This window comes from Barbus barbus (assembly GCF_936440315.1).
Source record: "Barbus barbus genome assembly, chromosome: 3".
Lineage (NCBI taxonomy): Eukaryota > Metazoa > Chordata > Actinopteri > Cypriniformes > Cyprinidae > Barbus > Barbus barbus.
The window spans coordinates 26,749,792-26,763,921 of NC_136731.1; the positions used below are offsets into that span (position 1 = coordinate 26,749,792).

At 44.0% G+C, this 14,130-nt stretch overlaps 1 protein-coding gene across 2 annotated transcripts in view; it reads right to left on the reverse strand.

Moving 5' to 3' along the window:
• The window catches only part of LOC306853892 (protein sidekick-1-like), a 367,593-nt gene that overhangs the window by 46,050 nt on the left and 307,413 nt on the right, over positions 1-14,130 (reverse strand). For both annotated transcript variants that reach the window (XM_079391575.1, XM_079391574.1), the window contains exons 27-28: positions 12,141-12,330; positions 630-728 (exon numbers count right to left, since the gene is read on the reverse strand). In XM_079391575.1, coding sequence (XP_079247701.1) covers positions 630-728; positions 12,141-12,330 — 289 coding nt within the window. The remainder of the gene's footprint in view (positions 1-629; positions 729-12,140; positions 12,331-14,130) is intronic.

Consider the following 14,130-nt stretch of genomic DNA (forward strand, 5'->3'; position numbering starts at 1 on the left):
AAGTCAATCTCCAAATTTAAATCCAATTGAACATTAATTTCACCAGCTGAAGAAGAGAGTAAAGGCAGAAAATCCCCAAAACAAGCAACAATTGGGATTGACTGCATTAAAGGCTGGGAAAAGTATTTCAAAGGATGAGACCAAGAGTCTGGTGATGTCTACGGGTCACAGACTCACTGCTGTGATTGTGCGCAAGGGATCTGCAACTAAATAATAGCTTTTAATCTTTTATATCTGCCTTATGTTCAACTGTCCCAATTCTTATGCTCACATCAATGAGTGGGATGAACTCTAAAAGTGCTGTTCTTTTTATTTGGTAAAACATGTATGTGTTGAAATGGCTAATAATAAAATGTGACATTCAGTAGTTTTGTCTCATATTCATCTTTTAATCATATTTGCAAATGTCTTGACTCCACAGCCAACAGAGCAATTTTGTATTTACTGTTCCAATACTTATTGAGGGCACTGTATTTGATTAATAGAATTTTCAAGAAAACAACATCAATTTTTACTGACACCAGAACAGTAGTGGGTAACACTTTAGAATATGGAACACATATTCACTATTCCTGAACAAACTCCTAATTTGCTGCTTATTAATAGAATTGACCTATTATTTCTCTTACCCATAATTATGCCATTAGGGTCCAGAGGGGGCTGCCAGACCACCCTCACTTCTGTCAGACGCACCTCCGGGAACACAAGTCTCATAGGTGGTCCGGGAACTATTGAAGGGCAAAAGGAGAGGCAAAAGATGAGATTTTATCATTACTTGACTCCTGCAGTAATTACAACACCTATACTCCTTACAGAACTCTAAAGCTTTCTCTTGAATCACAGCCAAACCACAAGCCCAAATCAGAGAGCTTTAATAGAGGATATTTAGCTTTCAGCAGCAGCAGCAGCAGCCCTCAAAGACAGCCTCTGAAATGGTATTTATGTCAGGATAAGGTCATTATAAAAAAATCTGGTTTGAAAAGGACAACAAAAAATGTAACATTCATAAGAAGACAAAAACATAAAGAGATGAGGAGAAAAAGAGACAGTTATGACAGCACTCAAACTGTGGTAGTTTAATGAACATATTCCAGATGACATCTCGTCAGTGGATAAAGTCAGCTGTTTTTAGCTGTTGCAAACGCTCACGTTCCATCCATCTGTGCACAGAAATACTGTTCTCTGATCCACTTTACTATAGAAATCAGAATCAGAATCTTTTATTGTCATTATACAAAAAGTACAACAAAATTATGTGCAATACTATTTCAGTGCAAAAGAGGATTGCAGTTAAAAACAAATACTAATATAAATAAATAAAGGACCAATATGTGTTTATATGTAAAAATAGATAGCCACTGTAAATAGCCACTGTATTCTGAGAGTTTACCAGGGTGTTTAGGTGCTTGTCAGGGTGTTGCTATGTGGCTACTAAGAAGTTCTGAGTGGTTGTCAGCATGTTGCTATAGTGTGTAGTTGCTAGGATATTGTGGGTGTTTGCCAGGGATTTGCTAGAGTGTTGTAAGTGGTTGTCAAGGTGTTGCTACGCTGTTGCAAAAGTGTTCTGAGAGGTTGTTACAGTGTTATGGGTGGTTGCCAGGTTTTTGCTATCGTATGTAATTTCTTAAAGATGCCATAGAATGAAAGACATACTCGGTTACTATCGTTACCTTGGTTCACTGAGATATGGGAATGAGTACTGCATCGTAAGACGCTTGTATGGGTAAAACTCCTTTTTTCCTCTTCACTGAAGCCTTTGCAATCACGCAGTGAAACTGCATGTCCATTGGTTCGTGCAGTGCTATAAAATCGATCCAATGGCTCGGCGGTGGCGATGAGCGAGCCTATGGCTATGCAGCCCGCCAGAGCCTGCCAAAATGGGGGGCCTCTGGCTTTATAAGCGACCGCGTCGCCGCCGTAACTCAGATTTCTTCGAATGAAGCGACTGAGGCGTGCAGCTCATAGCACGGCCAGGAAAGCAGTGCTCGTTCCCATATCTCAGGCAACCGAGGTTACGATAGTAACCGAGTACGTTCCCTGTCGATATTTCACTCGTACTGCATCATAAGACGCTTGTATGGGAACCAGTACAATCACGCCGTGCTATGATGGGGAACGACTCAAACCGTAACTCCCATGGGAGGACCCAGGGGAGTTAAAAATAACTCCCTCATAAATGTGGATGGCGAGGACCAGCCGGCCGCCTCACAAATTTCCGCAATGGACACCCCGCTGGACCATGACCAGGAAGAGGCGTTGCCTCTGATGGAATGGGCTCTGACTCCAATGGGGCACTGGAAGCCCAAGGAGGAGTATGCTAGGGTGATAGCATCCACTATCCACCTGGAGATTCTTTGCTTCGTAACAGGGCGACCTTTAGCGCTGTTAACGAAGCTGACAAAAAGCTGTTCTGATCTCCTGAACGAGGCAGAATGCTCGATGTATACCCTCAGGGCCCTGACGGGGCAGAGCAGGGACAATTCCTGGTCATCCGTCGAGGGGGGAAGCGTGGAAAGCGCTATGACCTGGGCTCTGAATGGAGTGGAGAGCACCTTAGGTACATAACCCAGCCTTGGTTTCAGGATGACCTTGGAGTCGTTAGGCCCGAATTCCAGGCAAGCAGGGTTGACAGAAAGGGCCTGTAGGTCTCCTATTCGCTTAACCGACGCCAGTGCCAACAGCAGGGCGGTTTTAAATGAGAGCGATCTCAGGCTCGTGGATTGCAATGGTTCAAATGGGGGGCATCTCAAGGCCCTTAGCACGGTTGGTAAGTCCCAAGGTGGAACTGTACGAGGGCGAGGAGGGTTCAATCTCCTGGTGCCTCGTATAAATTGGACCACCGCACTGGTGGATCTCTGCCCACCGAATGACCAGTAATAGGGGCATGAAAAGCCGCTATGGCTGAAGCGTAAACTTTGATGGTGGATGGGGAACGCTGTTTATCCAGCATCTCCTGCAGAAACGAAAGAACCACTGATACCTCAGAGGTGACCGGATCTAAGTCGCGGTCTTGACACTAAGCCGAGAAAATGGACTAATTCAGAGCATAGAGGCGCCATAGTGTTTAAGACACGCTCTGGGAGGACAAAAGGCTCCCGTTGAGCAGCCACACATGCAGGGCCCATAACTTGAGCCGTGGATGCCACAGCGTGCCATTCGCTTGAGAGAGGAGGTCCTGTCTCAAGGGATTGGGCCACGGGGCTGCTTCCAGCAGCTGGAATAGTTCCAACACCCAAGGCTGGTTCCTCCAGAAGGGGGCTATTAGGAGAAGCATGTGCCGTTGTTCCCTGACTCGTCTGAGTACCTGAGGTAGCAGGGCGATTGGAGGGAATGCGTAGAGCGAAAGACTGGGCCACTCATGGGCCAGGGCATCCATGCTCCTCGTGAAATAGATTGGGCAGTGAGAGTTCTCTTCGGAGGCAAAGAGATCTACTCGAGCTCTGCCGAAGATCTCCCAGATTTTCTGAACCGTGAGCGGGTGGAGCGTCCATTCCTCTGAGGAGACGTTGTTCTTTGAAAACACGTCTGCTCCTTGGTTAATTTTGCCCAGCACATGCGTTGCCTTCAGTGAGCGCAGATTGGTCTGAGCCCAAACAAGAAGGAAGCGTCTCTCCCCAACCCTTGTTGGAAGCGTCTGTTGTGACAACCTCCCTTCTGTGTGCCGTGTCCAAGATCACACCTCGCTTCAGCCAGAGGGGTCCCTCCAACGGTTCAGGGTTGATACACAGGCCCAAGTCACCGTTATACGATGACGACCGTGACGCTAAGTCGCAGATGGAACCCTCTGCTTCAGCTAGAACTGGATGGGTTGCATGCGAAGCAGGCCCAACTAAAGCACTGGCGAAGCTGCTGCCATAAGGCCCAGCATTCTCTGGAAAGCCTTGAGCGAGTGAGCTGTCCCTTCCTTGAAGGAAGCCGCACAGCGCTGAATAGCCATGGCTCGTTCCGGTGAGACAGTTACTGTCATCTGCACCGAGTTGATCACTGTTCCCAGGAACGACACTCGTTGGCTGGGTAACAGTGTGCTTTTGGCAAAGTTGACCCTGAGCCCCATGCGCTCTAAGTGGCTGAGGAGGGTCTTGTGCGACGTTGAAACTGCCTCTGACTGGGCCAGAATGAGCCAGTCGTCGAGGTAGTTGAGGATGCGGATTCCCATCTGCCGTAGAGGGGAGAGAGCCGCATTCATGCATCGCGTAAAAGTGCAGGGAGCCAGGGATAACCCAAAGGGGAGAACCTTGTATTGGTATGCCACCCCCTCGAATGCGAATCTCAAGAATCGTCTTTGATGGGGGGCTACCTGGATGTGAAAGTATGCCTCTTTCAAATCCAGCGACATGAACCAGTCCCTTGGGCATATTTGCGAGAGGATCTGCTTCAAAGTGATCATCCTGATCGACCTTTTTACCAGGGCGTGATTCAGGAGTCTGAGATCTAGAATAAGTCGCAGGCCACTGTCTTTTTTGGGGACGAGGAAGTAGCGGCTGTAGAAGTCTGACTCGCTCTGAGCTGGAGGAACGATTTCTATGGCTCCCCTTACCAGCAGATTCATCACCTCTGCACGCAGGACTTGAGCGTCCTTGCTGCGCAATGTGGTGGCGACCACCCTGCGGAAGCGCGGTGGTCTTTGAGTGAATTGGAGTGAATAACCTTGTCTTATCGTAGCCATTACCCACTCTTGACACACCGGGGATGGCCTGCCAGGCCTCGGCTCGTGTGGCAAGAGGTTGAATAGGCTCTAAAGAATGGCTGCATAATGGCAGGACGCTTATGGTAGGCAGAAGAGGATATTTGCTCTCTTTTTGAAAATATATGTGTTTTATTTTGTCCGCTATCACAGCGGTCGGACGCCTGGGCACTAGAGTGGGCCGGTGGGGAACCGATAACACACTTCCCTCTGCACCCAGCATTGAGCGGGCACATTAAGAGGTACATTAGAGGCTGTTTGCGGGGTGGTCCAGCGGTAGCGAGACCCGAGCCCCTCCTCTTTCTGCCTGGCTGTTCAGGAGGACTTCTGAGGCGCCGGATTCAGGGCGATCTTGGGCCGGGGTCCTTGGCGCTTCGGGAAGGGGTAACATCTCACCGAGCGGGAACGTCCTCTATCCTGCCGGTCCTTTGGGGGTGCGGGTTCAGGAGTGGCTGAAGCTGCCTTGGCGGGCTGCTGAGTCGGAACAGGATGAGTATGAGATGAGTAGGGGGCGCGCCACGATTTAGTGAGCTCGTCGTGGACTTCTGGAAAGAAGGGAGACAAGCGTTGGCGGGGGGCTTGCTGGGGCCCTGGGAAAAACCACTCGTCCAACCTTCTGGGAGACGGCTCCTCAGGCGGAGACCACTCGAGCCCAAGCTCACTGACAGCCTTAGTCATGATACGGACGAGCTCCTCATCCGTTCTGGGTCTGCGCTGTGAGAGGAGGACGGCGGTCAGAGGGCTGGGTCAGACGTTGAGCCCGAAAACTCCTCCGCTTCCAAAGCCGCCAAGGAAAGGCTGTCCATCTCGTCGTCGCTCCCACCGAACGAGATCATGTCACTCGCAGCCGCGGAGGGACGCTGATCGCGTTGGGGGAAGATGACCGGTGAATCTTATCTCTGCGGAGACGGCGAGGCATGCGGGCACTGAGCCGACGTGAGCTCGCAAGTCTCCGGCCACTCAAGTCCTCTGCCACGCTGTTTCTTTCTCGCAGGTTCCTGGGAGGAAGAAGACGGGAGGGCGCGAGGGGCGGAGTCGCTTTCTGAAAGAAAGCTATCTATGAGCGCAGAGAGGAAAGACTGAAAGACTCGCAGTGCGAGCAGTCAGTCCCGCTGAACGCAGCATCAGCGTGGGATTTCCCCAAGCATGACACACACTCAGTGTGACCGTCATCAGCGTGCAGGGGAGCACTGCACGTCTTACAATGACGGAGCGGCATTTGCAACAACGGCAATGCTCTTTTTGTGAGGCTCTTTTAGTATTTCGCCAGATGGCGGCAGGGGATAGACCGTGATAGACTGTTTCGACGGTGAAGTCTGCGTCAGCGAAGAGTCAGCGAGGAAGAAGCTTCGTCGCTGAAGAGAAGAAATCTGAGTTATGGCAGCGAAGCGGCTGCTTATATAGCCAGAGGCCCCACCATTTTGGCGGGCTCTGGCGGGCTCATAGCCATAGGCTCGCTCATCGCCGCCGCCAAGCCATTGGTTTGATTTTATAGCACTGCACGAACCAATGGACATGCAGTTTCACTGCGTGATTGAAAAAGCTTCAGTGAAGAGGAAAAAAGGAGTTTTTTCCATACAAGCGTCTTACGACGCAGTACGAGTGAAATATCGACTGGGAACTGTCTTTACCTTGGCAAAACTAAATAATAACAGTTCTGTACATGGAAATGACATGCAGTGAACCTCCAACACCACAGTTTCCTCCTCCTTAAGTAAATCTCGTGAATAAAAAAGACCACTGAAAAATAGGCGAATCAGAACATAACACCGAATGTGATGCAATATTCGGGATCACTACGCCCCTGACATTTGCATAAACCCGCCCTTGTTCTAAGCCAGCCGCCAGCTGAACCATCAGAAGTTCTGCAGGTATTGTGAAGAAACAAACGAGGACAACAGCGAAAATGGCAGACCATGGAAATAAATGTAATGTTCCAGGCTGTGCAGGGGATGTGAAGTGCAGGGATGGGTTGGTGTCTGTATTCAGAAAGGCATGGAAAGCAAATAACGTGTTCTAATAAAATAACGCGAGCCACTAAAGGGACATGTTTGCTCCTTGCTAGCTGTTGCTTGTTACACTGCAGTACATAAGAGTTCCCTTACCACATAAACGGAGTAAGGAGAGATGACTGAAGAAGATGGCGAATGATTTACAGATCCTGAGCACCACTGACAAGCATCTGATCTTGTGAAATGTGTGTTAAGCGCTGCTGCTCCATAATATAAACAGAGTTTGTGCGATTGCGTGAAAGTGAAAGTGAAAGTGAAACTATTACGCGATCGACCAATCGTTCAAAAGCAGTTTCAATGCCTCGTGTATTAATAATGGCTCCCTGATGCCCGCATTTTATATACAGTATAATTACCCGACGATATAACTGCGAGAGAAAGTATTTAAATATATATTTTCCTCCCTATGTTTCCTTCTTCCTGATGAGCCGCACTGTGAAACAGCCAATCAGAGCAGAGCTCAACATTGAGCAGCACTGTGAAACAGCCAATCAGAGCAGAGTTCATTATTATTCATGACCCTGCCAAATAAGCCAATAACAGACCGTTTCATTCTAGGGAGAAATCCTAGGGTTGTAAATGGACATGTAAAATAGTTTCTGGAGATTTTTTGCCCTTACCTAAGCCACATACCTTCTATGTAGATATCAGAGAACAATTTAAAATACTGTATCAATGCATTCTATGGCACCTTTAAGATGTTCTAATGGTTGTTAGCACATTACTGCAGAATGTGGTTGCTAGGGTGTTGTGGGTGGTTGTCAAGGTGTTGCTATGTATTTTCTAGAGATGTTCTAAGTGGTTGTTAGCACATTGCTACAGAATGTGATTGCTAGAGTTTTGAGGGTGGTTTCCAGGGTGTTGCCATATGGTTGCTAAGGTGCTCTGAACAGCTCTGGACTCTAGAAATTACTATACAAGCCATGCAATTTGAAGTATAATAGTGTGTGTAGTTTGTTCATTCAAATCTGCTCTAGCAAAATGCACTAATGATTAGCTGTCGGCCAGCGTGCTGCAAAATCTGGTCGTTCTCCCCTTAGACTTTATCGTCTTGTCCTTGACCAGAGTATTTAGATTCATGCTGGTCCATGAGTGCTGCCACATGGCACATCTTCTCACTCTACCCCTCCTAAAGCGGGCCATCACTGAGTCACATGCTTCTCTAGATGAGCAGAGCTCTATCATTGTATGTTAAGACTGAAGGGAAACATTGCCAAGGGGCGATCTGCTGCCTACAGCAGGAGACCAATGATGACTGGAGGATATAATGACTGCTGCACCCTACTCTGAAGGACATAGTGTGCCACCGGTACTGAAAGAGGGCTCTGCTAAAGGCCTTGATTAAGGGGGATGTTTCCTTCCCCTGCTGGTGCGTCTCACCTCTAAACATACACACTTTCCCCTCTCTCCAAGGCATCTGTGACAGGCCTATACATCCACAAACAGGACACCTGTGGAGCGACAGATAACATGGAGGGAATCCAATAACGGTGGTGGGCCAGAGCTGTGCCAGAGGTAAACACACACACACACATTAGCAGGAAACGACACCGCTGCTGTGTTGTACGTGAATCGCCGTGCTGTACAAATGCGGAACAAACACAATCAACGTTGTGCTGTCTCTCGACCGCTTCCTTATTTCTCTCTGGATTCCTCCAGTCGATGTGGTCGGTTAGGCGGATTCTATGTTTCATTTCCTGGACATTAAGGAACTTATAAATCTAACATATCTGACAGTGATTTGATTTGTATTGCTTTTTGCAGTCATAGTGTGTAGGACCGTAGGGACACGTCCACAAAAAGAAGCTCTTACAGTATAGCGTGCTTTTCCCAAGATGCCTCTTTCTCTTGCCAATGTATTGCTAACATTCATCATCCTGGTATCAGCCCTCCGCGTGCCACGAGGCTTATATGGAGATTACACGCACATGAGGAGTCTTTTAACTACTTATGATGCGCGACTCATGATTGAGTGCATTTACTCGGCATGAACCTACAATTAGAAAATCCATTTATTAATTACTTCTTTAAGCGAGTCACTAATAAACGCACTTTTCTGCCAATCTTTTCAGAGACGTGCAAACTCTAACGACTTTAAGGCATGCTAATCTAATCGCAGTGTAGAAAAGAAACGTCCAATTTGCTGCTTGCTTTGCTGATACGGCTCTGATTAAATCCAATTACAGGATGTTTAGGTTTGCAGACAAAAGCCAGAATGATCACTTGCGTCCGGGGAAACAGGGTGGACGGCCCGTAGTATCTCCAACCCCCTGCGTACGGCGTCCAGGGCCTGGATAAAATGCTGCTGTACCATCAGTCCTTAATGAGGTCTGTTCTGGAGGGGAATTTAAAAGGCAAACACACAGATAATTGTTGCCAAGGTCGAGTGAGCACAGACGGGGGGACATGCTGCCCGGGCCCTGCGCTTCCATCTTAAAAGTGCGTCGGTGAAATAGCCCGAGCTCTCCGCGTCTGTCAAGGGGGAGCTCCATTTACAGCCACGTTTAAAAGAGTCCTGTTTTCTCTTATTCAGAGAGCACCACAGAGCTGACCGCGGGGGCGTGCAAACTCCATTAATGTGACTCTGTAGCCGGCTGGATTAAGTGCTGTCCCCTGTATTTCACATAGTGGGCTTCTTTAAATGGCTCTCACAAGCTGGGGGAAAAAGCTTCTATGGCCCCCATGACGTCCTCGCTTGTGATAAGATTTTGGGTTTGTGAAGCAAGCTAAACTACACAATGTGACACATGTGATTCAGTAATAGTGTTGTTTTAGCTTATGATTCATAATATTTACATTAACAGTACCATATTCACAAATGACATAATCCAGACATGTGAACATGTCCAGTCTAATATATTTACTGCATTTACACCTTGAGATAGATAGACAGATAGACAGACAGACAGAAAAAACTAAAACTAAACTAAACCAAACTAAAGAATAAACTAAAATATAAAATAAAATATAATAAAATTAGGAATGGTAAAGTACGCTAGGACTCTAAAGATTCGAACCTAGTTCAAAGCTCAGTTTTCACCGGACTCTAATTTGAATTTGAATTATATGTTTTTTACCTGTCTATTACATTTGATTCCCTTAGTCTTGCATGTGTGGTTTACAGTCTAGTTCAATAATATGTTTTCTTTTCCATTGAGATATCTAGATAACAAATATAATTTCTAAAGAACTCATGGCAGATGGTTTATATTTAATATTACTTTTCCATGTATAACATGCTTGAATGAATTAAATAAGATTTGAACATGAGATAATATACAATTCAGCACTTCATATGTGCACTCTGACTTTATCTGACAAATCTCATTGTACACTGAGTATATCAGTTGTTTCTCTGGAACAGCCTTGAGGGGGCCTTATTTGTGCCATTTCCAAAAAACATATTTCTGGCGTAGTCTGTCCCTTATGGCCCTGTTGGCTGTATAGCCATCATATAAGAGTGCATTAGTTCCAACTGTTATCTGTCTTTAATCCTGACCAGAGTGAATCACTGTTGTAATGGATAGCAAACTATTATACCTCTCTTCTGAAAGCTTTCATTCCTCAAATTCCTCAGCCAGCCCTTCAAAGTCTATTTAAGTTGCAGTCCATAAAGTAAACATTTGGAGGCCATCCTTGCCAATGGAGTTTGTGCTGTCTGTATTGGTTTGCCTGTCTATAACAAAAATCTAGTCTTAAAAAAGACAGTGAGCGAATCAACTAAGAGAACACAAAGGCACAGAATGTAGACTAAAAACAAATGAAGCATCAAAGACTATAGAGGACCTTCAAAAAAGTGTCTGAAAGAGCTTAAGACTAAATGCCATTTCATCTTTTTTATTCTATAAAATCCAAGGCCACATCAATCTGTGCACTCTTCGTGCGCAGAGCAAATGCCCATTACTCATGGCAGCCCATAAACTTACACTGCTTGGTCAAGGAGCGTGCACATACAGTAAAACAGAGTTACAGCATTAAAAGGATACTTCATCCAAAAATGAAAATTTGGTCATTATTCATCCTTATAGGTTTCAAACCCGTATGACTCTCTTGGAACTAAAATTAAATAGTGCATTTTGAATATTCTTAAGGTGGGCTTTTTTAAAACAATGACAGTTCAGTGATGTTTTAGCTAGATGAATTATACACACAAAAAAACATCTTAAAGGAACACTCCACTTTTTTTGGAAATAGGCTCATTTTACACCTCCCCTAGAGATAAACAGTTGAGTTTTACTGTTTTTTGAATAAATTCAGCCGATCTCCGTGTCTGGCGGTAGCACATTTAGCTTAGCTTAGCATAGATCATTGAATCGGATTAGACCATTAGCATTTGGTCATCAAAAATGAGCAAAGAGTTTAGATAATTTTCCTATTTAAAGCTTGACTCTTCTGTAGTCACATCATGTACTAAGACCAATATGCTATATGTGATATGTCTAGGAACTATACTCTCATTCCGTCGTAATAATCAAGGAACTTTGCTGCCGTACCATGGGTGCAGCAGGCGCAATGAAAGTAGTCATTATGATATAGGACTACTTTCAGGCGCTGCGTAATATCATTGCGCCTGCTGCACCTATGGTACTGCAGCAAATTTCCTTGATTGTTATGCTGGAATGAGAGTATAGTTCCTAGACATATAAGCCTAGAAAATCACAACTTTTCATTTTCTATCGGTCCTAGTACACAATGTAACTACAGAAGAGTCAAGCTTTAAATAGGAAAATTATCGAAAATTTTTGCTCATTTTTGAGCGAGATGCTATAATGGTCAAAAACGGTAACACTCAACTGTTTAACACTAGGGGAGTTGTAAAATGAGCCTATTTCCCAAAAAAGTGTAGTGTTCCTTTAAGTAGTACCACCATACAAGTCTTCTGAGGCCACACAATTTATATGAGGAACAAACCAAAATTAAGTGATTAATAATCTTCCCCAGCAATTTCCTGAGAACTGTTGACAGTTGAACCTATATTCGTGAATTAATTAGTACAATTTGTGAACCAACTGGTTTATTGAAAAGAACAGGGTCAAAATGTATTAATTGATTTTGATTCTCAAGTTGCTGAGGAAAAAGATTATCAGATAATAATGATTTATATTTCAATCTGTTCCTCACAGATTGAAATATAAATTTTAAGATTTTGTGTGGCATCAGAAGACTTTAAATATTGCACAAATGTTGATTACTTCTTTTAAGATGCTCTCTGGTGTTTTATTTTTATTTTTTTGTCGTTTTTGCAGCCTGATGAACAGACGAGGTGACTATGAACTGTTATTGATGAGCTGTATTAAAAATTCTTATGTTCCAAAAAAAAAAAAAAAAAGTATTGGAATAACATGAAAGTGGGTAAATAATGGCAGAATTTTTGGAGAAGTATTCCTTTAAACTCTCTGTGTGGTCATTAAATTGAATCTCAGTGGTGATGAAAGGTTGCTCACCATCATCCTTAGTCCTCTCCAAGACTGGGGGGCTGCTGAGCTGCCCATCTCCAATTCGTGTGAAAGCCAAAACTTGGATCTCATACTGGACGTATTTACGCAGGTTCCTTAGTAAGACAGATTGCGTCAGGTTACCTTTAACCACGTTCACCTGTGCCTCTGAATTTGAGTCTTTCTCTTTGTACATAACCTGAAAGAAAAAGTATAATAAGCACAATTATAGTTCACATCACTGTTGTGTGATTTTTTGATGGTGACTGACTTTAATTCAAGATCAAATGAAATACAAACACACAGGGATAGCTGTTAGTAAGGCTGAATGGCATGAGGTTTGTTCCTCTGGGTCCATTGTTCAGCAGGCTGCTGTTTTTTTTTTCTCGTCATAAAACCTCCTGCCTTAATTACTGTTGACTTTAAACCAGAGAGGCTTTTCTGAACATATGGGTGCACATCTAGATCTTACTGCAAATATTTGTCTTTTCGCATGGGTCAGCCTTTCAATGAATTCATTAATAAACCTTTTCATTACTTAAAATGAAAATGAAACGGTACTGGAACAAACATTAACTGCTTTATAGGGCTTCTAAGAGAAAAAGAAAAGTGCATAAAATGTTCAAAGGATAATATCAAACTTAAAAAAAATCCTTGATTTTTCATCATATGGCATTATATTTCAACACTACAAAAATATTTTTCACATCTTTTCACACTGAGGACAACTAAGAAACTGATACGCAACTATTGCAGCATGCTCAAACATTCACTTATGCTCCAGAAGGAAAAACGATGCATTAAGAGTCAGGGGTGTAAACTTTTGAACAGAATGAAGATATGTACATTTTTTTTAATCATTTTTGTTAATTTAGTACTGCCCTTCAGAAGCTACAGAAGACACTTAAGGCCCCGATATACTTCAAACGAAATCGAAGAACGAAATGATATGACGTCATTTCGAACTAAATCAGGCCGAAACTAAGTTTGTTTTGGCAGTTCGATATAGCTGACCAAAGCAAACTTTCTGGGGGAGTTTGTTTTTGCTTCGAAACACTTTTGAGCTACCATTGATCTGTGGCGATTACGCAATCAGTTTGTGGGTTCGGGAACTCCGCCTTCTTTGACGCACAAATTTTTTTTTCCCGGTTCGTTTCTCATTTAACAAAGGTCAGGCAGGAGAACAACATCTCTGAGTCACTAGCAGCATAAATACACAGTGTTGAATAGCTGAGCTGCCACAGATATATCTGCACCAGTACAATCGCTCGCGGAGAGACTTTAAAGATTCAGAGAAAGCATTTAATTCCTAGAAAGAAATTTCAACGAAGCTTGGTGTCGACGACCCGGAGTTATGCAAAAAGCGACGTAGAGAAACATCAGATGCAAGTTTTCCAAAGCCATAAAAAGAATGAAACGAAAGATTAAAGATAAGGTAGCAAGTACCAAATACATGTGTTTCAAATAAATGTTACACCATACTGCTTCTGCTGCTGTTGTTCTTTCAATAAGCAAATTTAAAAGGTATATAGTTTGAAATGCCAAAAGAACATACAATAATAAACCTTTATTTTTACCAAATCATGACACCACATAAAATATAAAAACGTGTAATAATTTATCCAGTTTAATAAAAGACCTAGATACATCTTCATTGCATCATTGTTGTGTTTAGGGCATTCGCGCGAACATCGCGACACGTTTACATTAATCTACACCCCGCCTCCAGCAGCGCGGGGGTGTCAGAATGTTCGAAAACAGTATACCGCCGCTTGGCCTTTTTGAACTTCTTTTTGTCTCCAAACGAAGAACGAAAACAAACTTCATTTGAAGTATATCGGGGCCTTTACATGTTTCCCAGAAGACAAAATAAGTTCAATTTACCCTGATCTACAAATTCTAAAAGCTTTCACTTTAATGCATTGTTTTTCCTTCTGGAGCATCAGTGAAAGTTTGAACTTTTTGTAATAGTTGCATGTAAGTCAACGATAGATTATGG